Source organism: Haliaeetus albicilla, chromosome 8 (genome assembly GCF_947461875.1).
Source record: "Haliaeetus albicilla chromosome 8, bHalAlb1.1, whole genome shotgun sequence".
In the NCBI taxonomy this organism is placed as follows: Eukaryota; Metazoa; Chordata; class Aves; order Accipitriformes; family Accipitridae; genus Haliaeetus; species Haliaeetus albicilla.
The window spans coordinates 8,231,964-8,258,921 of record NC_091490.1 but is presented as its reverse complement, the minus strand read 5'-3'; the positions used below and the strand labels follow the sequence as shown (position 1 = coordinate 8,258,921).

At 39.5% G+C, this 26,958-nt stretch overlaps 1 protein-coding gene across 10 annotated transcripts in view; it reads left to right on the top strand.

Annotated features, from left to right (window-relative positions):
* Positions 1 to 26,958, top strand: part of ELAVL4 (ELAV like RNA binding protein 4) — an 83,574-nt gene that overhangs the window by 34,325 nt on the left and 22,291 nt on the right. For all 10 annotated transcript variants that reach the window (XM_069788776.1, XM_069788774.1, XM_069788773.1 and 7 more), the window contains exon 2: positions 5,576 to 5,816. In XM_069788776.1, the coding sequence (XP_069644877.1) occupies positions 5,576 to 5,816 (241 nt within the window). The remainder of the gene's footprint in view (positions 1 to 5,575; positions 5,817 to 26,958) is intronic.

Below are 26,958 nucleotides of genomic sequence, written 5' to 3'. Positions count from 1 at the left end.
AGTGGATGGGTCAGGCAGGCAGCTCCTGTAAATTGGGGTTTTGTCACCTGCAGGGAAAAAGTTCTTGTGGGACGGAGGCTTGTGCTGTGCTGGCTTCCATTCAAAAGAGCAGATATGCTGGGAGTTGAAGCCTGTTTCTCATTATAGAAGGAAAACCTTTGTGAATCTACGTTTATTTTCTTTGAGAGGTTTTGTTTGTTTCTCCTTTTGTCATCGTTGTTCAGGAGATGGCTATGGGACCTCTGCCATGGCACCATTTGTTTCCACTTGTAAAAGCAAACAAGTTGCAATGCTAATTAAAGAGCTTTTTTTAAATAATGCAAAGCTCTTACTTTATCTATCTAAATTCTTTTTTATGGGAGAATGTTCTGAGTTTGTTCATTAATGAACACTTAGAAATAATATAAAATTAGACCTCATGAATTCTTCATGAGGTGTAATTTACCATGATCACTTTTCCTGGTGTTTAGGTGCTGTGAACAGTTCATTATTCATAGATAACTTTTTTGACTTCTGAGTCCTCAAAGTGGATATGTCTGCATGAATCCTGCAATTTTTAGAATTTTTTTCAGATTTTGATTTTAGGAAATGATTGCTTGTGTTCTGTTTAAAAACACTTCTCTTTAGTGCCTATAAATAACATTTATTCTTAAGATTCTTAATTGTTACTGGTTTTTTCATACATAAATTAATTTCTGTTTATTGTGAAATATGGGCAGTAGAGTATACATAATTCAGATAGCAAGAATGGGTGCTAATTATTTGCTGAATACGAGCTCCTTTCAGCATACGTATGTGACAGTCTTTCAGTTCAACATGCAGACCTTCTTTTAGACTGCTGAGAACAAATTTGGTAAATATGAAGCATGTATATTTACATTTATCGAGCCATTGGCTATTGCTTATGTATGCAAGAGGGAGATAACGCTGTCTTAATCAGTCTGTGGGTAGTTTTCTAAATGATTCATTAACTGTGCTTTGTAATGGTAGATGGATGTCACATTTACTGTAATAACTGAAGATTAATGTCAGTTACTCTAGCTTGTTTAAGCATTGTAATAGTTGTGTTTATACATACAGGTATTCTTTGCATTATTGTTGGAGCTAATATTTCAGCAGGAATAAATTGAAATTAATTTAATTGTAAAAAAAAAAAAGCAAACCACAAACAAAAAACAAACCATGAAGATATGACTGAAGTATTTCTGAAACATTATTTGTGATGTAGGAATTGCTATAATGGTTATTTGTTGCTGATACTTTGTAGGAGGGGTTATACCAAGCCTTTTGGTAAGCAGTGTTTTGCAAAACACTGGCAAAGCTTATGCTGTCTTCCTGAGCAGCAAAGCATTTCTTTGTGAAATCTGTCAAACTAAAACACCTCGTACTTTGCTGATACATTACCATACTGAGAAAAGTAGTACACCGAGAAGACATTTTTAAAAGTAGCAGTCTGATGAAATACATCCAGAATTTGATATATGGGTTGCCTTCAACTTACAAAATTGCAGTCTTTAAATTCTGTCACAGATAGTATTTTTTTCAATGTTATAAAGATAGAATATTCAAATTATTGGTAGCTAAATTATCAATGTCTATCAACAGTTACTGCAGCTCATTCTTCTTCAAAGATACTGTTATCCTGTATATAGAACATGGTGTTGCAGTATTGGGAGTCTGGCAAGTTGTTGCCAAAAACAACCACCCAAAAGAAAGTGCCTTTTTGTACCAGTAGCGTGTGAATGTCATCACACATGACGTTTGCACTGTCATATTTCAAGACCAGTAGTAGCTGCCTAAATTAGTTCAGAGAAGGTCTACAAAAAGATAGAGATGTTGCTAATTTTAAGTGACATGTACAGAGGTTTAATACTAGTCTTCAAGGGATAAGGGTATATCTTGTTTTAAAAAAAAAAATAATGTTGGGGTTAAGTCACTGCTGGATTTTCCACATTTTTTTTTGCCCTTATCCAAATAAGCCCTTGACGAGTTGGACTTAGAGCCTCCTTTAGTATTTTTGTAGAATTCAGTTACACCCCAACACTTTCTTGTGTTAAGAAAAGAAGTTATTACCAGTAATTAAAACATAATGAAAGTTAACTGTGTGCCCAGGACACTAGAGTATCTATTTCAAAAATGTTCATGTTGTGATACAGGTATTGAATTAAAAAAATCTAAATCTTAGTGTTGTGGATAGAAAAAAAACAGCAAATAGCATGTTGAAATGTGTTCTTTGAATAAATAATGTTACTCTTATGTAATGTGCTGACTGATGTGGGATCAACAACTACTTTAATGTTAAAAACAGTCTTCGACAGTTAATGTCCCAGTGCATGCACACTGAACTCTTAACAGTGGATTTGAGCTTCAGATGTGTATGGGAGAGCACAGAATGTTTGGAAAGGAGAGCTGGGACTTACCTTTTCGTTACCATTAATAATTTAAGTCTTTACTAGGGATGTGAGTCAGTACATCTAAAATAAGTATTATTCCTTTGTGCCCATGAGAACTTTGAATGCAAGCTCTGGTACATAACTGCTTTTGCACAGAAATCACTCTGTAAATGGAGACTTGTAATTTTTAACTGTATAATTTTATCTGAAATATTTTACCAGAATTGGTTTTAATAATACTTCAGCATTTCTCTCTATCCACTATCTCACTTCTTTATATATATATATCAAATAGATTTTCAGTAACCTACAACTTTGCAGTAATTTGAAGGGCAAGTAAGTGCCTTGATTTTCCTTTCTACTATTGAAAAATCAGGAAAACCTCATTGGTGTTGAGTGAGAGTAACTAGGAAGAAAACCTGGCACCTGGTGCAACATTAGTTTATGCCAAGAGATTTTGATGAAGTATTAATGAGGAAAAACTACTTGTTCAAAACCAGATTTTTACAGAGCAGCTTAATCTTAATGTTCTGAATGTGTTAAATATCTGAGTTGAATTCTGTTAATTTGCTTGGTGTGGAAGGTAAGCATGCTGAAAATGTAACTAAAAAAGAGTTTGCAAAATGCGTAAGTAGGACACAAGCCAGTTTTGAATTTTGTTTTCTTTCACAGATTTTAAAAGATCCAGGGCTATTGTTTATCCTGGGGAACTATAGATAGCTTTTGTGTCCGTTGGTAATAATAGATGATGCACCTTCCTCGGAGCATTGTGCTGAAGTCCTGCTTCTGCTGTAACTGAAACCAGTGGTGTGGGATTCCTGTCTGCTTCCGAAGGGCAGGATCAGTCCCTAAAATTGCAGTTTACCTTGTGGATTTTTTTATGTTGGAAAGGATGTGGTCAGATGATTTAAATGCACGCGGAAAGCTGCAGTTAACCATGTCAGCTGCTTCGCTCGTCTTCTGACTATATCTTATTGTCAGAACTGGAATTTTCCCCCCCCAATTTTAATCAAGTTGATGCAGATAAGAGCATATAGGAGCACACTGTGCTCAGCTGAAGCATGTTAGCCTTGGGGTGCAAAACCCTGACCCCGCAGCAGGCTGTTAGCAAAGCTTAAAGTTGGTGTCTGTGTCTGCTGTGGGGGTCATGGAGGTGCAGAGACCAAAGGATGATCTTCCAGCTGGAATCCCGAGCTGAACAGATTTAGCAGCATCTGAAGCATTTAGGAGTATGTGCGAGTAAATACATGTATGAAATCAGATCGAAAAAAGGGAGCATGGCTGATACCGGGTAAAAGGGAAAGTCTTGAAGGAGGAGTGTATGGGGCTGGCACAGCTTGGCAGAGGATGTCAGCAGCGCTTGGTGCCACGTGGCTGGTAAAATTGGCAGGGGGATTCTGGTTTGGATGTGCCGATTTCTTTCAAGAAGTTACTATTTTTGTGGAGTTTATTTTCAAAATGATTCTGCTGTGTGGGTTAAGGCCTTTCTGTTAAGCACAATGTGACAAGGCTGCTTTTTATTTAAAAATTGTTAAACCGAGTAGCTATTCCTGGGCTTGATAATAAAAAATAATGGTAATTCAAAACTTATTTCCATTGATAAAAAAGAGGGTTATTTCCTAAATGAGGCTTTAACCTAATGCTGAAGCAGTTCAATTAAAAAATAAATAAAAATAGAATTGACCGGTATATAACCTATTTAGAGTCTGAACCGCCCTCATGCAGTTAATTTTAGAATAGACCCCCCCCTTTTTTGGTGTGTCTCCCCCATCCTCCTGAATTACAGGCCTAATTTGTCACAACGCGTACCTCCCTGGATTTAAAAAAGAAAGCAAATTAAGTCTTGAGTAATTACAGTAATTACAGGATCGGATGAACACAAGGTTCAGAGCGCGTGGTGTCTTAGCCCTCAGTTCTCCCCGCGTTTGTCCCTGTCCCTGGGCAGCGCAGTCCCGTGCCTGGGGCAGCAGTTTGCATCCTTGACTCTCCGTCTTTGATGGAGGGAGGCTGAGCCCGTCTGAGGGATGATGCTCTTTGAGAGGAGGTACCAGTGAAGCTGCACATCGCAAATGTCACAGTAGACAGCAGAAGCCACCATTTGCATTGCTGTATCTTACCCAGATTTGAGACTAAGATGATGTCCTTCCCTTGTCAGCACTGGTGACAGTGAAGACAGGCTGGAAGCCATAGCAGAGGCAAATACCTATATAGAAAAAGCTTGAAGTGCCCAGGTTTTTCTGCTTCCTTTGTCTGCCTGTGCAGTTTTCAGATGAAAACTTGCATTCTTCAGTCCTCAGCCTGCAGATAAACATGCAGGCAGCTTTACTCACATGACCGGTGGCACTGGCGACAATGGGGCTACTGTCCTGCGTGCACTTTGCTAAGCTGGATTCTTATTTGTCATTTTTTGGAAAGGTCTGTGTGAGTCTCTTCTGTGAAAATTGGAGTTTCGCATTTCAAGATAGATGCGCTTGTTAAAATTCCAGCCTGCACCTGTGCCTGATAAGCCTTTCTCTGATTAAACCTTTTTGATTCCAGTAAATATCTGAAGACCTTTGTATCTCTGAAGATTGCAAATCCAGGGCTTTATTATTTAAAGAGGTGTCAGTTTGTTAGTGAAAAATACAACTGGAGAATATAGGTCATCACTGGAACCAGTAAATGGTATGTCTTGGGACACTGAGTTTATTAATTGAAGGCAATCCGAGTGACAACACGTTGCAGATCGACTGTGCCTGGTTAATGTTGTTGTCATTGCACTCTGTGATACAGTTATTAAATAGGTAAAATATTTTACCTTTTCATATAGAGCCATACACTTACTGCATCTGATTTAATGGAACTATAATTTTAATTATGATTATTACCTTAAATTATAATTAAATTTATGTGGTTTAAATTTACATTTGTGAAAATGGCTGCGTGATGAAAGCAGAAATCAGCTTCGCATTAACAAAAAAAGAAGGTTTTTTAACTGCATCTTAGTATATGCTCACAGCCAAAGACTAGCGTGACCTACTTTGCAACAATAACAGAGGAATCAAGCCGGGGTTTTTTGTTGAAGTATCTAAATTGGCCATGAATGCTACCTACTTATTCGTTTGTAAGTATCTTTAAAAATAGCTATTGTATCTATGAAACTTAAGGGTGTCTTTTTTTCCCTTCTCTTCTTATTTTGATAGATAATTAGCACCATGGAGCCTCAGGTGTCGAATGGCCCTACTTCCAATACAACCAATGGACCCTCCAGCAACAGTAGAAACTGCCCTTCCCCCATGCAGACAGGGGCTGCTACAGATGACAGCAAAACCAACCTCATAGTCAACTATTTACCCCAGAACATGACCCAGGAGGAGTTCAGGAGTCTCTTTGGGAGCATTGGTGAAATCGAATCCTGCAAGCTCGTGAGAGACAAAATTACAGGTAAGTGCTTCATATTGTTGACTTTATGTGCATCAGGGTCAGTTTACGTTTGGGGTCAGCAAAACCTCCGTGCTTATATTGCAAGTACTTGGCACAGGGAATACTGGAAATACCCTGGTAAACTTCTTCAGATGGTAAACCTTGTAAGTTTTCGGTGATGCACACTACATCTAGAACAACTGTATGAAGCCCTTCGTCTTTCGGTCTCTGTTAGAGATCAGAGGGGAAGTATGAACATTGCCGGTCTGCATGTGTGTTACACACTGTGCAGCTTCTTGCAGCAGAGCTCAGATGATGTCATTACTTTCCTGATCATTCTGAGTTTTATTTATCATTGACTTAAGTTGTAGGAGGGTAGTCTAAATGGCTTGTAGCCAAGTGACTGTTCCTAATTCTGACTATTTTTTTGAACCTCACCATACCTTTGTCAAGTTTTTGCTTATTAACAGCACTGTAAAGTGAAGGTATTTCTGCATGCCCATCACAGCATTATTTACCACAGTGTTCTGGAACAGCAGTGCTCTGTAGTTGGGAGTCACTGCTCTGGATTTCATTCGGACATTTGTGGATATTGGTAAACGAACTCTTCCCTGAGAACACTTTAATCTGCCATGATCATTTTCTGCATGAAGCGACACCCATTGGTAGGTGCCTTCAGAATACGAAAAGCCTCCCATTACAGATAGTACCTCAAAGAGAAGAGAGATGTCTGCACTATCGCTAGAGGAGGTGTGGACGGGTGCAGATGCACCTAGCCTACTCCATATCCTTGCTGCCGCAGCCAGGAATTCACTGATGCACAAGATGATGATGGGATGAACAATCAGCTTTTATAGCTTGCTTTATAGGTTACTTTTATAGGTTGTGTGTCTACTCGCACCGTAGGTGGGGAACAGCTGAAATTTCACTGCTGTTCAGTGCATCACCAGCGCTGTTATGTTTAGCACGGAGGGCAGCCGCCTTGGGAAGGAAAGGGTTCCAGAAGAGGAGCCGTCTCCTCTCACATGCACTCCTGGCAACTTGGGTGCGTGCTCTGTGGAAAGAGGCACCATGTAAAGATGAGCAATTAAGATGCAAATTTTCATACCTACTTCCATAACAGCCTGGCAGCTGTTGTATTGGCAGCATTAGGATGATCTGCTTAGTGCTTTAAACATGCAATGCTTCTTTTTTATTTACTTCCTGACATCTAGCATGTTCTGGTTGAACACAAGGCACATAACAAATAGCAGTAGCTGCAGGGCAGCTCAAGTCCTCAGAAGTGTAGTCCAGCAGAGCTTTCTTTAGCACGTTGACCATGATGTATCTATTTTAATATATCTTCTGATTGGGCCACAGCTTCAGGGGTATTAAAAGGAAGAAGATTGAAAAATGGAATTGACTTTTATTCATTCTTTACTTTTTTCTACTTAAAGAAAAACAAATCGCTTATAACCTCCCTCCCCCCAAAATTCAATGCAAATAACTGAAGTCCTCCTCTTTTATAAGTATAGCTGGCACAGTATCCCAGTGTGACATACCACCCTTTATCTGCCACCAGACCAGTTTAGCTCCAACTGTTGTTTTTCTTTTAGTCTGAAAAAAATCTGAGAACTAAATTGCAGGTTATTTCAGACAGAAGTGAATACCTAACCCCCATCTGCAGGAGTCTAGTATGCCTAGCTTGAATTTTGATCATGGCAGGTCCTGTATTTCAGAGTTTTTTGCTTCCCATATTGTTCAAATTCATGGCAATTTCCTTGCAATGTAATTTCAAGACTTCAGATATTCAGTGTTGTTTTCATAGAGAATTGGCCATCTTTGGACAGGGAGCCATTACTTCATCAGCTAGGAACAGTATTCGTTTTGTTTCATTCCATCTCCAGGCTTTTGTCTCTGTATTTGAAGATGTGAGAAATTTGCTATATGATCTTCTGACACATTCTTGGGTCGTTTTTTGCCTATGCTTTTTCTTTCCATACAAAGTGCATAAATCTTTGATCAGTAAAATAATTTAAAGGAACCATTCTTAAAAAAAACAAAACAACAAAACCAACAACAAAAAACCCAAAAAACTTACACAGATCCTTTGAGAACATCACCCCTAAATGAGGAGCCTAAATGTTGTTTTAAGAAGTGATAAAAGTACAAAAGAACAAAATTTGCAAAAAAAAATTGTCCCCCAAAGTCTCTGTGCCATTTTTGAAAACAACTTAATTTGCCAAGGTTTTCAGGCATTGTGCAATATTACTAAATTTTAGGATGTGTGTTCATTCCTCACGTTGAATTCAGAGTTAGTAAATTGAATGCAGCCCTCTGCCAGAAGCAGTCCATGTTTTTAAAGGTTCTTAGAACATTGAGAGTAACAAAATGGAAATGCGCTGAGGTCATACACAGCTCATCTTTCCGGATCATCATGTAAGTGTGTTCTTCATTAGGCTTCTGGGTTTTTATGGGTTTTGGGAGAGTAGGGGTGGAAGTATGCCAGTAGGCTGTTACAGGAATGACTGGCTTTTCAGGGGTTCTCTGCTTTTTTCTTACTAAAAGTCAGTGTAGATTTTTTGACAGTGAAAGCCATATTGCAGAAGAAATAGTAAGTTCTTAAGCTATTCTTGCTGAACTGGTGAAGGCGTGAAATAATTTAGGTTTTGTCTGCTTTGGGATTTTTTCATTGTTTCTGTTCAAAGTTTTGTGGTTTTAATAAATCTCAGCTAAGCGTGTGCTGTTTTCGTATGCCTCTAAACAAATGTTGGAGCTCTTTCCATTAAAAATATATGTTGTTTCATAGATAATAAGTTTGTCTCCTTCTCGCTAAGGTAAAATACTGGGTAAATCAAGGAAAGCCAGAATAAAAAGTTAGCTGCAGAGGGAGGTTGCTTCAAGAAAAACAGAAAAGGTCATAAACCAAATCATCATTAAATAGTTACCCCAGAAAAACCATATTAGAAAATCTCGAATGTATTTCTGAAGCTAGATAGGATTGAATTGGTTCCTGTAAAAGATTTGATTTCCCCTGTCCTATTAAGAAATTGCACAGATTTTGTGCAGTAATGTTTAGGATCCCAAAATACTTTTTTCAATGAGTTCAAAGCTAAACAAAGTCTGTTATACATACAGGATCCCTTTGAGAGAATTTATGGACTGAACTCTTTTATTAATTTTAAAATGGATTAAACAATATATGTCAGGAATAATCATCTGCTCCAAGTCTTTTTGCAGTCTTAGAACAGTAGTAGGGTTTTTTAAGAAAATTGATTCGTGATGTTACCCCTCGCTTTGGAAAGACACATGTTTAAACAAGCATATTCCTTTACTAAAAAAATATGCTAATTTGGTAGTACACCGTACTGAGTTGAATAGGAATGACAGCTTCTAAGACAGCCTTTAATTTGGTATTCAAAACCAAAATTGTAAACTTCGGTTTTGTTTGGTAGCTTCTCAGAACAGGCAGGATATACAGTAGCATTTTTAAAAGATGCTAATGACTTGAAAGAGGAGATGGAAGTCAGGCATACATTTTAATTATGGGGGAGGGGTTGCAATAGAAAAATGTTTTTTTTCACTGCAGAGATTTTAAGGGAATGAGACAAGGAAAAACAGACTGAAGATGGTTGCCTTCATTTGGCAGGGGTGTTTAATAAAAGCAGAACTTGTGGTTGTAAAGTGTGCTTATTAAATTCTTCATTTACACTACCTAATTAATTCTAGCATTTTAAATTAACAGTGAAACTGGTCCCTGCTGTACCATTTCATAGCTACAGCATATTTCGTCCAACAACCCAGTTGTTCAGGTTTAATCAGCTGCTCTCAAAAAATGAGAAGGAACTTGAGTTTAAAAAAAAAAACAACTAAATGGCATAAACGTTTTAGAGCAGCGTTAGATGAAGGGACGTGACTTCACGGAAGAAGACTACGGCTTCAGATGGATGTGAGGCTCAGCACTTACAAGTGATGCTAAGCTATATAGTATTGCAGATGCTCTTTATTTCTTATTTTGTCCAAAGCAAGCCAGTGATAAATATCTTCCTGACTTGGGGAAGGAGAGGGCTTGAATTCATCAGAAAATTTTGAGAGAAGAAATGCTGAACTTGTTTTGTCCCATGTTTGAAAACAAAAGATCCAGTCAGCGTAGTGTCCGTCAGAGACACTGTAATTGCTGCTGGCCAAGTGAGTTGTCCTTGTTGACGTAGTTTGTGTGTTGGAGAAGGGAATGTTTGTTATTAATTTTTTTAATTGATTTGGTGGCCTTAGCTGAGCTCTTAAGAATTATATTTTTCTTTCTCTGTAATCTACACAGAAACTTACATCTGTGAGTTGTTGAATGATCAGTATCTAAAATCTTTGGATCTCAAATAATCTTTTGCATCTTAAAATGATCCAGGCACACTGTAAAGCAGGCTGTTTATTGATACAGGATTTCTGTGCATCACTTAACTTATGACAGAGTTTGCATATTCCTGCTGTGTGGTACAATTTGATGTTCTTTGCATGCATAATCAGGAACTTCATTGCTCCTCTGCCCAAAATGCAACTCTGTTCTTAAATTGTTCCTTTTGAATTTGCAATTCCTTTAAGATTACGCGCAAAGATGTACATCTTTTGTTTTCATTTCAGGTATTTATAGGACTGGTGCAGACTTAGATTAAAACTGCAGTTCAGAAATAATTGTGGCATTGTAAGTGTAATATAAATATTGATGATCCCAGTGAAAATCCAGGACAGGCAAGCTATTGATTCAAAGCAGTAGCATCTGTGTGTTGTCACATGTTAGGAGAGAAAGAAATATTGTTTTACCTATAGTCCTCTCTAGAAGTTACAGATTGTCCATTCCTCACTCTTTGGATGTTCAACCATATGATCCAAGAACCAAAGCTTACAAAACGGCAGTCAGAAATAGTGCAGCATTATGAGAGAGTACAGGAAAATATCTTCCACGTAAGTGGCGTCCAATGCTCATTTCTCTGTAGAAACCAGTAAATTCCTAACCTGGAGAGGATGCTCTACCTGTGCTCTCAGCAAGCCATCATGAACCCCTTCTGGTCCAGAAGTATGTCCATGCTACATTAAGTTGGTGTCATCTGCCCTCTATAAAAATTATTTTTTTCTGTTTCCCTTTATAATGAGCAGCTTACAAGCACATACCAAAAAGGTGCTGCTGTAAAAAGCAAAGACCCAGATTTTATTTAACCAAGCGTGTTCAGTGAATTATGGTGCTGAACTGGTGTTTCTGTCTGGAACGTGCTGTTCAGAGATTGCACGCTTGGAGTTTCCTGAAATTTGGGGCCTAATTAAGCAGCCTTAATTTCAGCATCTGGAATCGGTAACTGTTTTGGAAGTAGTGGGTGGAGAAGGTCTGTATCCTCAGGAGCAGAAGCCATTAGTTGCACACTGATGGTGACCCTAGGAGGCAGGAGGGGAGGAAGCCAGGTATGATCACGTTCCCCAACAGTATGGCTCCCCAGGAGGGAAGCTCTTCAATCTGATGGCAAGTGCGCAGTAGCAGGAAAACACCGCTTAAGTTTACTAAGGAAAACGGGCATCTTCTAGTATTGGCCCAGTGTTTGCAGCGGGCAACAGCTAAGCTTTACGTATATTAACGGGAGGTTTTGATACCTGATAGAGTAGATAAGCTGGAGGTCGTGGTGTCTATCTTGGGATCGAAGGGGGACTCTGAAAGCTCATCATAATGGAAAGACACAAAGCAAAAACAGGATTAATGGTTAAATTTAATTAGAGGGAAGAGGCCTTTTGGTAATACAGTTCATGACAATAGGTAACCGTTGCGTGATTAAGTCTGTGTTTGAAAGACTCGGGCTGGAAATTGCAGAGACGTTAGTAAAATTGTGCTAGATGTTAGTAAAATATTTATTTTCATTCAAAGGAAATGGTTCACATCTATTTATGTTTAGAACCTGCAGATAAAACATGTATTCACTGCAGATTTCACATACAAAGGCTACCAGTGTTTTGTATATGTTTTCTGTAGGAATTTTTATAAACTGGCATACCAAAAGTGTTTCCTATTGGAAGAAAAAAATGACCCATATGCAGATAAATATAGCTTACTGTGAAACCCGGCATTAAGTTACCTGATCCTAAACAACTGAAAGTCTAATCTGAGCATAAACTTGTTCTACATTTGATGTCCAATTCACTGATTGTGCTTTGCAAGTGCCTTCCATTTTGAGATATTACTGGTTCCAGCGGTTTTCCCCACTTAAAATACATTAAACAGATAGGATTATAGAATGTAGGGATTATGTTAGATAAGACTTCTAAACTCTTTAGAAAGTATGTAAACACGCATGCCTTATGGCATAAGCCCACCTAATAACAGGGTTTAGGAGAAAAATACCTTGTAGAGGTAGTTTATTCCCTTGTTGACTTGGAAGGGGTTTTTAGTAATTCTCTGTAAAGCAATGGTAACTAGCCACTGATCTCTGATCATTTATTTGGTACAGATCTTGTTAGACTAGACTGAGTGTTAGAAGCAGTTGCTTTGCTCCAGTAGTAGATGAGAATTAACACAATCCTTCAGAAAAAAAAACAAAACCAAACTTATGTACTGTAGTGTTCACCGTTTACAAAGTGAACATAATTCTGGCATTTGGTTTGATTGCATTTGAAGGCCATATTCAGTAGTGCCCTTCAAATTGGCTGTATAGGGAATCTCTATAAGAAGCAGTGCAGTTTTCTACATTTGACTTCCTTGAAAGCAAAAGACTTAATATTTGCTGAAATAAGAAAAATATTTATGCAGCAGAGTACTCTGCTAGAGTGCTTTTGTCTGAAAAATAATACCGAATTAACATTAGGGTTTTTTTAGGAAGTGACTTGTAGATTGGCCTTACTGTATTTTAGTAGGTACAGGACATTTGTATGATGGGAGTTATTTCTTTGTGTTGAGTGTATGGTCAAAATGCAGTGAGGAAAGAGTGGTAAGATAGAGTAGTACAACTAGAGCTGAAAGTCAAGTGCCCAGAAAAGCAGAAGTCTAAAATAATGTGGTTTTGGAGTTGGGGGAAAAAAAAAAGATTCTTTTTGTAAATCAGATGGAATACAGAGCATGCTTCAATTTTTGGTTATAAACTTTGTCTGGTACCTCCAATTGCATGCAGAGAATAAAATACTAGAAAACATGAAAAAAACAAACATGTTTCAGAGGTTTCTAAACAAAATCTAGAATTATTTTTTAAAAGACTAAATATATGGCTCAATGTTATTAAAGACCTTTGATAAGTTGATCTTAATTTGGTAGCCTAGTTATTTTATTCTTGTAGCTTATTTCCTGAAGTGTATTCTGTTCTTGAGCAGAGAGAAACCTAATTTCAGTATTGCATATCCTATTCTAAGGGCTGCAGATTTAAGACAATCCCCAAATATTGATTATCTAAATGAGCATTTGCATTAAGTATCTGAACTAAATTCATTAGTACTGTGGGGGAGGGAACACAGGAACAGTAGTGAGTGTGTTTTAGTGCTGGATTTCTAAAATGTGTTTGGTATGGTTTGATGTCTATTCTAAATGCTGAGGAAAACGGTCAAATTTGCATCCGTCATTTTCTTTATCGTCTCTCTGCAGTCGTCTGGTGCATACTCTGCGCCAGCGAACAAAAGAATTTTGATTTCTTGATTATTGGAAAAAAGCAATTGAAATGAGTGTTGGGGCAAGTAGGCATGACCCTTGTGCTGTGAAAGAGCTTTCTAATTAACTTCAGCAGTTTCAATCCTGAGCTTGTTCTGAAGTGTATTAAATGCCTTTAATGCATATTTAGTTTATTCTTCACAGTGTTAACTGCTTAGTTTGAGTAAATAACACCACCTTCCCATCAAGTCTAGTGAGGAAGGATAAACAGTATGGCTTTCCCCAACAGCACAAGCACACCCATGTCTACAAAATCATGACTTCCAGTTACAATGTTATTTATGAGGCTTTTCAGTGTGTCTGCTGACCTTCTAGTCTGAGGCTTTTTTCCATCCTTCATATCATCTGCATTGAAGATAACTGTCTGCCAGGGAACAGCCAGGTGATGCAGCTGTGTTGGTGGAGCCCTCTCTTTGATGACAGTCCACCCTTGGCCTCCAGTGTTGTCTGTCCTTCTTCCCTCGTTCTGCTCTTCCCTCTAGAAGCACAGACCCCATGCATCAGCACTCGTGCACAGCTTCTTCTGGCCGTAACCCTTTTTCTTTTCTTTCCTTTTAGCCCAAGGAGGACAAGGAGGAAGGGAGGAAAGGAACGAGAAAGTTCCAGGAAAGCTCTGGGAAATTGGCAGCAGTGTCCACTAATGATGCACTACCTTCCAGCTGAGGCAGGGTCTTTTGGGGCAGCGGTAGACAGCGGTAGACCAAGATGTCTGTCAGGGCTCTGAAGCTGACTTTGCCAGCATTCACCCATTCCCTGCTACTCAAGACCTTCTGCCCTTCAGCCATGCCAAGGAGCAGCATGGCTGCGCTGCGGCTGTCAACTCTGCCTGTCTCCCCAGGGCTCTTGCTAGACAACTTGTCCAAGAGCAAAAGTGGCTTGTGTAAAACCAGTCTAAATGGTTTTGAAAGTGGTCAACCTCCTGATCTCTCTTTTCACAAGACTTGTTTTTTACCAATGCTGTATTAGGAGCTGCTTCTTGGCTTTAAGATGGCGTTCAGTAAACTTGTGACGAGGATTATTTGACCTGCCTGCAGTACCTGTTTCTCAGACTTGGTGAGCCAGGAAGTTCTTGCCCCTTCTCTGTTGCAGAGCTGATTCATCATCACTTGACTTCCCAGCATGCAGGTGTTTTTCTCTAATGCCAGAAGAGCCCTGCAAGATCATCTTTACTTTGACTTCTGGGAATGGTCAACCTGAGACCTTCAGATCACTATTGCAATCTGCTGCCCGTGGGAGTGTATGTCCTTGGCACTCCTATCTTTTTTTTCCTCTGTTTTCTGCTAGCTCAGTTTATGTGCAGTCCCTATACTGATGTAACAAAGTACCTCTTGAGACTCCATCCACTTGAACCCCATCCTTCATATCTTCTTTGCTTTTGGGGTTATTCTAACTGACTTTTGCAAGGACCCATTTACATGATCAAGCCAACCTGTTTTCTGTCTGTTTGTCAAGTGAGATTGCCATCTGTAGAGGACAAAGTTCCTTTGGGGATATCTACTGCATGGAGGTCTTGCCTGGCCTTAAATCCTTTCCTTCTCCTTTGCTTCCAGAAAACTTCAAAGGTTCGATCCCAATACTTTGAAACTTAGGGTATCATCTTAATTTTACTTACGGTTAAGAGGCATTAATTTCTGGTTACGTTATGTTGTTATGTCCAAGAAGAGATGGAGAGAGGGATTTACCACTGTTTCCTACACCTGCACATCCTTAACGCTGCACACCATCTATTCTTTTCTCCTGTTTAACGGATAGTTTCCCTTGCTGCCTGAACTGGGAGTCCCAACAACCTTTGTATGCAGCTCACTGGCAATTGCGTGCTTATAGTCGGCACTGGTAACCAACCTTCTCAGTAATGTGTCAGCTATTGGCAGTTGCTCTGATGCCCAGCCTGTGCCAACAGACAAGCATACGTCTTTGGATTTCAAAAGCATCCTACTTCATGTCCTATGCTTGGTTCCCGCAGCAGTCGTTGATAGGGTACTGCAGCCTCTGACTTCTTAAACCATTTGTGGTACAGCCTGGGTCTTGTTCAGGCCCTTTTGCATCTCTGCATGCCTGTTTAGACAGGTTTTGCCCAGGTGCCAAGTTTCCCATTTCTCTGATGCCATGATGCCACGGTCCCTGTCATCCCTGTGAGATTTTGATTCTAAAAAGAGTAGAGAAAGAGGGGAAGAAAGCATCATGTCGCTGAAGTCCAAGTCCATTTCTTTGACTTTCCTCACTGTCTCTGCTTTGGCTGACTCACTGCCGGGGTTTGTTGGACATAACTGCTGTTCTCCATTCTTCCTGAGCATGATCTGTCACTGATTTTGCAGATGTTCCTACTTGTCCCTGCTAGGAATTTCAGTGCAAGTGACTGACTTGCAGGTGCTGCTGGAGACAGGATATTGGGCTAGGCAGACCTCTGCTCTGACCCAGTACTGCTGTTCTTATGACTCTCACAGCATCTGTTTAATCAGTGGAATATATCAGCTTGGAGGGGGACGGGGGGGGGACTGAATGTTTTTATTACTTTTATTCACAAGAGCCCAGACTGGGGTTTTCTTTTTCAGTTAGATGGTTTTTAAGGGGTGTTGCAAAAGCAGATGGACAAAAAGCTGCGTCATACTCACCTGCAAGCAAACAAATGGCAGCATTGCCAGTATGATTAATTGTTGCTGTACTAGAGGGGCTGCTGTTTCTGTGGTAGAAGGTCTAATGTGCCTGCTGCCCTATACAGACAATTGTTTGTGCTCATGCAGATTTTAAAGCACCTTAAATTATATCTCAACAGGCTTCCTCTTGCTACAGTGTTCTAGGACCCACAAAATGAGGCCGCCTTCCTCTTCCTTAGGATGCTGTTGGTTAGATGTGGGGGGTGTTTTGACTTTCCCTGTTGTGAGGAAGGTAGGTAGGGCATGAGAAGATAGGACATGTAACAAGGAAGAAGTATTCTCCAGCAGTTCCTTTTTTAGACTCCTCTGTTCTTCTATGTGCTGTATCTGTGTCATTTCTATTTACCAATGCATCTCTTTCTCCTATTTCTCTACTTTTTTTAAAATACTTTCCTGCTCTGGAAGCCACTTTGTCTTAAACCAAAAAAACCCAACCCCAAACATGAACAGCTTGGGAGCTTGACTGATAACATTGTTTTTTTTCCCCTTATGCTTTCCACTACACTGTAATAGCTACTTTGCTGCCTTGATTTTGTCTATTGGTAGCATTGTGGTACTTATTTGCTCCAGCTTAGGTATGTTTAGGTACTTTGCCAAACTGGAAACAAAAGGAGAAATGTGTATGTTTTCCCTCTCTGTTTACCACCTACATGTTTAATATTGTGAAAAGCCTTTTTTACAAGAGTCGTGCATCATAAAACCTGCCCTGTTTTCAGTGGTGGTCAGCCAGCAAGAATGGCTTCTAGTCATGACATCCACACCACACATCCAGTGCCATACATGTGGATAGTGTCATAGGAGAAGGTGCTGGCTGATACAGGTGAAATTTTCCACCTTTAAAAGGAAAAGATTTGCTTTTCAGTCTGGAGAAAATTCGAGGAGCATATTCCTGCTGATACTCTTCTCAACAAAATTAGCAAGACATTTAAGGGATAGAACTAAGTACGTGCACAACAACAAAGTCATAATATTTTCTACTTCAAGCAGTTTTCCTTTTCATTACCTCTATTACCTGCAAGTACCTAAAAGGAATTTTATAAACATTTGAAACATACTTAAATTCCTGCTCTTGTTTTAAAGTTCTTGAAAGTTTGCTGTTAAAGCTGAAGCAAATTTAAGTAGGCTCACTGCAGTCTAAGTATTGATGGGTAGCAAAATTTTTATAGGTAGCACATTTTAGAATATGATAAAGTGGCTTTACTTTTCTCAGCATCTTTCCAGATGCTGTGTAAAGTAATCTACGGAAATCTAACTATTACAGATTAACCTTCTTAGCTGTCAGGTTACAGCTTTTATTTATGTTTTCGCTGATCAGATTAAAAATGCTGCAGACACAGGTTGTGTTGTTAATATTAAATTTTGTATTCCGGTCTGTAATAAATTACTTTCCTCTGTGCACTGGAAAAACTGGTTAGTAGAGCTCAAAGGGAGTTTAATTAGTAGGCTGTTTGAGACAGAATAGGTATTCCGAGTCATCGTTCAGAATTACTGTGAAATTTCTTAAGTGTTGTGGTGGCTTTTGTTTTTTGTTGTCTGACAGAGGCTGAGGTACAGAACCTTAATGTTGCTGAATTAAATCATTTAATGACAAAATTACCAGGGCTTTTCGAATTTGCAGTCAACCAGGTTTCAGATATTGCTGCTGCAGTATATTGTTATGTCCTACTTAATATTCTTGTTTTGCAAAACAAACTCTTGTTTTTCTCCAGTTTTATGTGCCTCTGCTGTTTCTTTTAGACTGGAAGTGTTACTGCCACTGTTTCTACATAAAATGCTTCCAGGCTTGATGATGTACTGGGTTTTCATATCTTAGCTGTGCCTTGCCTTTCCCGATTCCTCTGCTTGCATAGTTCTTCTGAGTGAGAGAGCATGTTCTTGGCCTCTTAACAAAAATATCTGTCCTGTAAACCAAGTTGCATGTTACTTATATTGAGCCACAGCTGACTTTTCACTCTGGCTGTGCAGTTCTTTGACCCATCACGAAGGTGGGAACCTTGGTCAGTGCACAGGCTCTATTGTGGTTCTGTTCTTCTGCCTTTCTTCTCCCCATCACTCCACCACTCACTGTCATCATGTCCTAGAATAGTGGGTTTTCTCATAAGCTTTGACTCTGGGTGCCTGGCATCGCGCTTTTGTGCAAAGGTTTGGTGCTGTGCTCTGTGATCTGAACTTAGTGTCCCTCTGAAGCCTGACCAGTGAAAAATCACTCCGTTTGTTTTGGTTTGCTTTCAGTTTCTTCTCCGTTGTTCAGTATTAATTATTTTTAGTTGCCTTCCACTTTCGTCTAAATTTCAGAAATGCCAGTGTTTGGGATGGGATGCAGAAAGGGAAGATAAGTCTGCTGTAATGAGGCATGTACCTCTTCCATGACTTACTGGTTCCCATTGTTGGAGTGCCTTTTCTCCTTGGTTTCAGACCATGTAATTTTTTTACCCTCTTCTTAATTTCATCTTCTCTTATGGGTAACAGTGTTAAGTAAGTAGCACACTTAATATTTCATTTCCAGTCGTAGTCTTTACACACTTGAAGTATCTGTAGGCTTTTGCATCTCCTTTTAGTCACAATTTAACCAAAGGTTACCGTATTTTAATGTTTTAACACCGGACCCTTCTAATCTTGCATCTTAAGTCGCTGTCAAGCCTTAAGTCATTCTTGATTAAAAACCTGGTCGTTGCTGAAAATTTGCCTTCAGTTTGTTGCTTTGCTTAGCTCCAGTACATAGATTTCCTGTTATAACTGAGTGCAGTCTTTACCATTCTTTATGTACTGCTGGTCCAGCAATGCTGTATCCCCTCTCCATGATGTGACATCACCTATTTGGGATGTGAAAGGCTTCCTATGACATATTGCGTGCTTTATGTATTGCAGTGACTTCTTTAATGCCTCTTGCAGATTTCTTTCCATGCTGCTGCTTACCATTTTTTATGTGCTGGTATGTCTTTCATTTTTTTCTGGGTCTATTTGTTTTCACTTTTTCTTACTGAGTATTGTTTTAACTCAGCCTGTTTGTTTCTAATGTCTGCATTCTTGTGTTTATTTCGTCTCTTCTTCAGCATTGAATTTACTGTTCAGGATAGACAAGTCATGGCTGTTTCTTGTCCATTCATGCCTGTCCCCAGAACACTGGATTTTTATAGTACAGTCCCTGTTCTGTTCTGGGACAAAGCGGGGAGGAGTGCAGCCTTGCTCTTCTCAGAACAGCTGCTAATTCAGAGGCTGTGTGCTCCTTGAAGGAAGGGGGAGGAGAAGATGAAAAGAAGGGAAGCAAGAGATGTCAACTGGAGGGGGCTGGGGGGAATCCAAATATTTGTTCAGAAATGGAACTCAATTGTCTGACGTATGTCAGGAGCAGTAGCTTCTGAAAATGCACTTAATCAGTTGCTTGCAGTAGTATGAACGCACTAATGCTTAAAATCCAGTTTTACATTTAAAGAAACTTGATAAAAGCAGGAAAACAAAAAAGGAGGATAATATATTCTGCAGCATGAAATGTGCGTGGTGTTTACAAGATATCTCCAGCCCAGCACAACTCAGTGTTCGAATGATAAGGTTAATGTTTTAGCATGGGGGAGACGCAGATTTAGATCCCTGTTCTAGTGACGCTGTTACTCTGTCCAAGTTCACCCTGGAAATCTTGATGCCTTTCAGTTTCTTTTCTCCAAAATAGGAATAAAAGTGCTTTTCTCAGTGGTGTTTGTGAGGAAAGGTGCGTTACAGAGATAAAATGCTTCCATGCTACGGTAATGGGAAGCGCAGAAGACTCCAGCCAAGTCAGCAGCATCTGTCTCAAACTGCCACTTAAGCTTTGCATGCAGATTAGCCCACTTCCTCAACTACAGTAATTACACAGCTGACTTTGTTAAAACTCTGTGTAGTATGCAGGTAAGAGCAAAGTCTTGTTTCAGGTGAGATGCAGAACATCTGAAATGCTAGAAGCTGTTAAGAGACTGTAAGGCACTATTTGCAAGAGCAGGCATGTTTTATATAGCTGGTATGGTCAAGTTTAAAATGGAGTAATTGCATGTGTTTGAAAGTCCTCTTCAGATTTCTGTGGGAGTAGGATTTTCAGAAGGATCTAGTAGTGCTGGGTAGCAGCAGGCTCTCTCAAAGCATGCTCCATCTTGTTCTGTTTTCTGGGTGGATGTGGTGGGGCTATTCCAGAGTGAGAATCACTACTGTGTCTAATTTTGAGAGATAGCAGCTACTGTCAATTGGCATTTAATTTACATGAGAACTGCTACTGCTTCAGCATCTCTGAAAATCAAGACACTAAATTATAATGTCTTGCATTAAGGGATTTGTCAAAACTACAGAGGAAGGCAAAACTTGTCATCTCCTCTGACACTGCCTGGTGAAGTCAAGCTTTCTAACTCAGCAAGGTGCTGGTTGAATGATGTTGGTTTCCATTGTGGGGAGCTTGCAGTTGGTTTTTGGAGGTCTTGCTTTGAGGTGACCGTGTTCAGGTCCCGGTGGTTCTCTTCCAGTCAGAGATGTGGAGGTCCAGGGGTCCCAGTTACCTCACTAGCACTAATCATCTCATTTCTTTAGCTACATTTTTACGTTTTGTTTCGCATTTGGGGCAACACTTTTTTTTATTCCCCTTTTATTTTTCTAGGCTTGTTGTCATGGTATCTGGCATTTCCCATTCAGATATTGAGTGAGTGGTGTCTGTATGTCTGGTTCATTTTCCCTCTCTTACCCTCTCCCCGAGGGAGAGTTTTACGTGGGATGTAGCACACTGTTTGCCAGGGCTTCCTTTGGGCAATTTTTTTTAATCACGTAGCAGCGTCTCTGTTGGAGAAGGCCTGGTGCAAAGAAGCCCCTTCCCCTTAGACTGAAGTTTATTAAATCCTATGTGTGTAGAGCTCCCATGGGAGCTCATTGTGCAACTTGTGACTCCCCCCAAGCCCCCCAAAAAGGCCTGCCTCCTGCACAAATGAGCTTTTATCCAAGTCTCTCTGGCATTGTGAGAAATTAAGGCAGTGATAGGAATTTTCTCCCTGCAGGTTTCCGATGGGGAGGGCCCAGTCTTTGCTATTTGGGGATCAGGGCTCTGATGCCTTAGGGGAAGAGTTTGCTTGAGGAATCTTGTCTTATCTGAGCAGGTTTGTGTCAGCATGTATGCCTTTACAGGTGCTCTAGCAAGAGCTAGGTGTCCGCCTGTGGAACACACAGGGATTTTTCCCTGAGGTTTGGGTTTAGATTTGCTTATTTATTAGTTATGAAGCTACAAACATGTTTTTTAGGAGGGTATCTGTTATAAGGGTATCGCAGTGCAAGTCTGGAACCTGGTTTTCCTCTCCAGTAGCATCTTAAGAAGGATCTATTGATACTCAAATTTTGCCGATGGCTGTTTTTAACCAAGGATAAGTTGTGCTTCCTATAACTGTAGGTGTACTGTAGCAGCAAAGCCTATCTGGGGCTCTAGACTGGATTGCATTTAAATACAGCTGACTTTTCCCAGTCTAGAAGGGGGATCTTCTTAAAAGAGCTAACAAGGGCACCTGAAATACAGTAATTTGATAGAAGATTCCCAAACAAAACTTGTACCCAGTCACCTTCCTGCAAAAGGCAAAAACCAACCTATTTACTACTCATCCTTCTCTCATTTTTGCTTTGAGGACTAAATGTTTTTCCGCTAAATTCTTGCAAAACTAATAGTTATATTGTAATAGGAGGATGATGCTTTCTTGCTATTCATGGACAACATGTATTAAATCCTAGTCTGTACAAATATAAGGAGTCTGTATGCTAAATAAGCTATAGACTAAATGGATGCCGTGATAAAGAGCTGCACTAAGCACTGAACAAGTTACCTTCAAAGTTGTAGTACAGTTAATTGTCACAGTGACAGCCTTAGCTTAATTGTTTGGTCCTAGGAGCGCTGTGTGCAGAAGCTGCTTCCCTCCTGGCTTGCTTCTCCTGTGACTGCAGTGTGCATCACTGGGGTGACAGCAGGTGCTTCTCCTCCGTAAAGGGATGGAGGATGAATGAGACTGATGTTACTGATATAAAAAAGCTTCAGACAAGGAGCAGGGTTTGAACTGGTCTCATGATCAGATCTCATTCTCCCTTGATCTGAATCTTCTCTCCATAGCTTACTTCCTTTTTTAGGTAAACAGCTCTATTTGTTGGTAACTCTCATAAAATAAAAAAAAAAAATGAAGCGCACAATTCACTTGACCCTCTTTGTACATTTTGAATGTATCTTCTCAAGGGTATTTATGTAACCTCCAAAAGCCCCTACTTCATACAGCTTTTCATACAAGTTGCAGTCATTCTTTGTCCTTCCAGGAGTATCTTTACAACGCTTCTGAAATGGTTTGGAGGCTCACAGGATTGTGCTCTGAAATGGGACTACCAGCTGGAGCAGGGCTTGCCTTGAACGCCAATAAGTCTCTTCTGTTACTGTTATTTAGAAGATGGAAAGCATGACGAGTCTTTCTCTTGCCCATCTCTCTCTTGCTGCTTTCCTTGCCAGCCATCCATAGGTGGCATTTATTAGGAATATCCCCAGTTTGAGAATCATTGGGGAAGGTTGAAGAGCATGTGCAGGTCTGCTTGGAAGAGCCACAGGTGGACAGCAAGTTGAGCTCAGCCACTTCGATAGAGAGATCACCCTGGCACCAGTTTCTTCCCTAAATGTTCACTGAGGTTGGAACAGGCAAAAACTGGAGCCGGGAGAATTCATGGCAAGCATTATTTTATCTTTTGGTCCCAAACCTGGAGTGACTGAAGGCTGTTACCGTCTGACGGCTTCTGCTTGGCTAATACAAGATGAGCTGTCAGACGTGGCCTACTTCTGAAGGAAGGGATTGTGTCAGAGAAAAGCATCGGCGCTCAGTGGTGTTCGTGTTATGGCTGTCAGGCAGACAGCTTTAATTAGGTTTTACATTTGGGCAGGGGACAACAAAACCACGATTTAAGGCAGTGTGCATTGTTGCTGTCCCATTACGTGCTTGTTTTCATGAGTGACTGTTTATAGTGGGGACCATAGTCCTTTAACGTGGCTTTGCGTTCCAGGGTAATTTATTTTCAAGAAAAAAGGGTGTTTTTAAAACTTTTTTAACTTATCTGCTCACAGGTGAGCAATTCAGAGTTGTACTCTTCTCTACGTTGCTTTTAGAATAGTCTCCAGCAATAGGAAGGCTTCAAACTTGTCAGAGAAAGTAGTTTCCTTCTACTTTTCTTGTGGGACTGATTGCAGTAGGAGCTGTATGGAGAACAAGCAGCAGGAACAGTGTATTTGTAGAGCTTCAGAGTAGAAGAGGTTATTGAGCACTTAACGCATCTTGCCAAAACCTTCCCTGGTTTAATTCCTGCTTGAGCTAGAGCATAGCTTTCAGGGAAAAAATCTGAACTTTCAGAATTCCCAGTGGTAGAAGAGCTGACAAAATGCTTGGTAGGTAGTTAAAATAATCTGTTGCCTTCAATGTCAAAAACAGAACAAGCCTTCCCCAGGAAAACAGCTTTTGCTTTTGTTTCTAGTCTGGTTTCTCTTACTTCAACTGTCAAGCAGTGGGACTGGAAATACATAACTCCATGTTTTATCGGCTGGATAGACATTATTAAAAAAGAATAAAAATCAATCTGTACTTCAGATGAGTACTAATGTAGTACTGTTAAGGTTCAACTTAACATTTTTTGATCAGGTAGACAGATTGACCCCCATCTTTCAACTGAAAGAGTTTTTTCTATGCTATAGTCAGTTCTCATGGCACCATTGCCAAGGCACTGGTATCTTCCTTGGAGCACGTACACCAGGACTGGGCATGGCACTTTGGCAGCAAAGCACACAGCCAGATCAGAAGGAGCGATTTTTTTTTTTATTTCGCTTTTTGAGTGTGTGGCTTTTATGCCAAGAAGAATTGTTTTAACCCTGTTGGCAGCATTGCAAACCTGAGATGTGGTTGGTTATCTGTCACGCTGTATCCGAGTCCTTCATTTCCCATTTGGATACTATGCCAAAGTTAACTTGGTTTGTCGGGATGTAATCTTGGGTTTGTGCTATTTAAATGTACGTATTTGTAGTTTATTGAGGAGCTTAAATTGCTTTGCACCTTCGCTCTGTCCTCTTTGTTCTTATCCTCTCATACTGTCTTTCTGCAGTTGATCTTCAGGAGCAAGGAGTTTGGCTTTTTCCACTCATCGATGGAAACAGTGTAGGGCCAAGATCTGTTTCCTGAGAGAGACCTGTAGGAAAACATCTTTCTGGTGATTTCCTATTCACAATTCCCAGTTAGAGATCTGTTGGCTGATTATTTTTTTAATCCATTTAATGTGTGCCATGTTAATTTTGTTTTAGTCAATTAATAAGCAGTACCAAATCAAGTGCTTTATAGAAGACCAAGTATATCAATGCTATTAAATCGACATTCTTAAAATTTGTAAGTCAAACTTGTAATCTCATCAAGAAGGATGTCAGTTTAGTTGGACAGAATCTATTTTCCATAGACCTAATTTGATTGACATTGATTTTATTACCCCTCTCTAATTCTTTATTATTAGAGTCCAGTATCGAATATTCTGTAATTTTGCGTTGCTCAGCATTAGACTGATGGACCCGTAACTGCTTGGGTCATCCAGTCCTCCTTTTTTGAATTTCAGTGCAAAATTGTCTTTCCTCCAGGCTCCTGGAATTTGTTCAGTGCTGTAAAAATTGCTGAAAATCACAAGAGCGTCATTTGCCCCTTTTTTTGGAGTCTATTCTGTGCAAGTAATCCAGATAATTCCATTTAAACAAGTAATTTTAGGAGCTCCTGTTTAACATCCACCTGGGTTGCTAGTTAGTACTTCATATAACTTCTTCAGGTGTACATAACACATCTGTTCTCTCTGTACTGTTACTATTGCTATCTGCTAATGAGTCAGCATGAGTGTTAGGGGATTTTTTTTTCTGTAATCTAAAAAAAAAAAAAAGCTTTTGTTATTCCGACCTTTATTAGCCAGAGATTTTTTCCCGTTTCCTATGATTTTTCTTTTCTAAGTTACTTTGGTTTCTATCTGTTTTCCCTTTATCTCTTAATTTAAATATGGAATTGGCCGAAGCAGACTGGCTTACAAAGGAAGTAAAGGCAGGTACAGTTCTCTAACTGGCACTATTTTATAATTGCAGGTTTTGGGGTGTATGGATAAATGTTATAAACAGGGTATACTGATTTTTTTCCATATTCCTTCTCATGGTCTGTTTTAATCTTGGTGATTTTCAGCTCTGTGAAATGGAGCCTTCTAAAATATGAAATATGTACATTACCAGCTTGGGCTGGCTTTGCATGTGGGTTTTGGCTGGTTTTTTGGGTTTTTTTAAGACTGTCAAGTCCTTGATAACTTTTAACCCTGTTATTGCTCACTTTTAGACCTATTCTTTACCAGATCACAGGAGGTCCTCTACGCGTTTTCTGCAAGCTAGATAAAACATTCAGAAAGAGTAATGGTAATAGCAATATAACAAGGTGTTAGTTTAGGATCATCTACAAATATCTCTTGCCTGCCCTACTGAATCGCAGCATGCGATGAACTATTGGATTCCAAATCACAGAAAATATTTACTATTTACGGTGCTGTTCCTGGGAAGTGTAGCATGGGAATGAACTTCAGTGTCTGTGTGGGATCCTGCTGAGAGGTCCAGCTGCTTGCTTTGTGCTGCCAGATTGCGTCCAAAGAAATGTTACCCTTTTCGAGTACATGCAATAAGAGTACATGATGGAAAAAAAAAACGGAGAGTTCATATACTGCTTCACCATATTCTGTTACAAATCCTTCTCTTCTTTTTCTACCAGTAACAATTTTTAGTTCTTTCATATCTAGAGTCTGTGTTTTGTCTGACATAAGGTTTATTGCTCTTGAGAGTAATTTGAAAATAATATTTTTAGCTGGATATATAACTTTTTTGGATTCTTAGCTATAAATGTTTAGCACACTAAAACTTTATGATGTCTGCCAGCAGTTGTAAAGCTTTTCACAAATTATTTTTTTCTGGGTTTATTTTCTTTCAGTTTTTTGAGATATTTGGGGCAGGGGGCCAGGGGGATGGTGTCTGTCTTCATTAAATGATGGTGTTTAGGGAAGAGGCTTGAAAATACAAAATAAACCAAACCAAATATACCCCTGAAGTGACAAGTTCATAACTGAAAGATTTTCTCCTGCAGCTTTACTGGTACAAAGTAGGGTGTATGGCAGAAAGCAGCAATGTGAATTTGCTGGTTGAAACAACTGTACCAAGATTTCAGTGGGTGCAAAGGGTGTGGGGTTTTTTAAGATAAGAGGGGCTTTTTCTTGAGTTAACAGAAATTCAGTACCTGGAATGCTGAGTAGACCCACCCTTTTTAGTGAGAATATAATACAGCCAATATAGCAATTAATGTATTTGATCTGAAATCATAACTAATAGCTTATGAGTAACAGGCCTTAAATTCTATTACAAGTTTTATATATTTCATGATGTTCAGGAGTACATACTAACAAGAAATTATGTTTCTGTGTATGTATTATTCTAAGCAAAATTGTATGACAATGTAATTGTTTTCTTTAAGCCAGGTTCCGCAGGCATGCCTGCGGACGGGTTTGTTCGTGTTGGTAATCATTACCCTTCACCTTGGAGAAATTCTTGTTTATGTTTCCAGTTGGTAGTGGGAGTCAGAGATGATGATATCTAAATAACTTGAATAATGTTATTGGAGAACTCCAAGGAAAAGAGTGAATGGTCTATGAAATTTTCATACCATTCTTTTCTTATATTGCCATTATTTCCCTTCACTTACAGCTTCTGTTGTCTGCATGTTTGTTCTCCTTGGTCTCTTCCTTGCAGAAGTATTTACAGAAGTGAGAACGTTCCTATGAGAGGTTATTAAAAATTACTGTATAT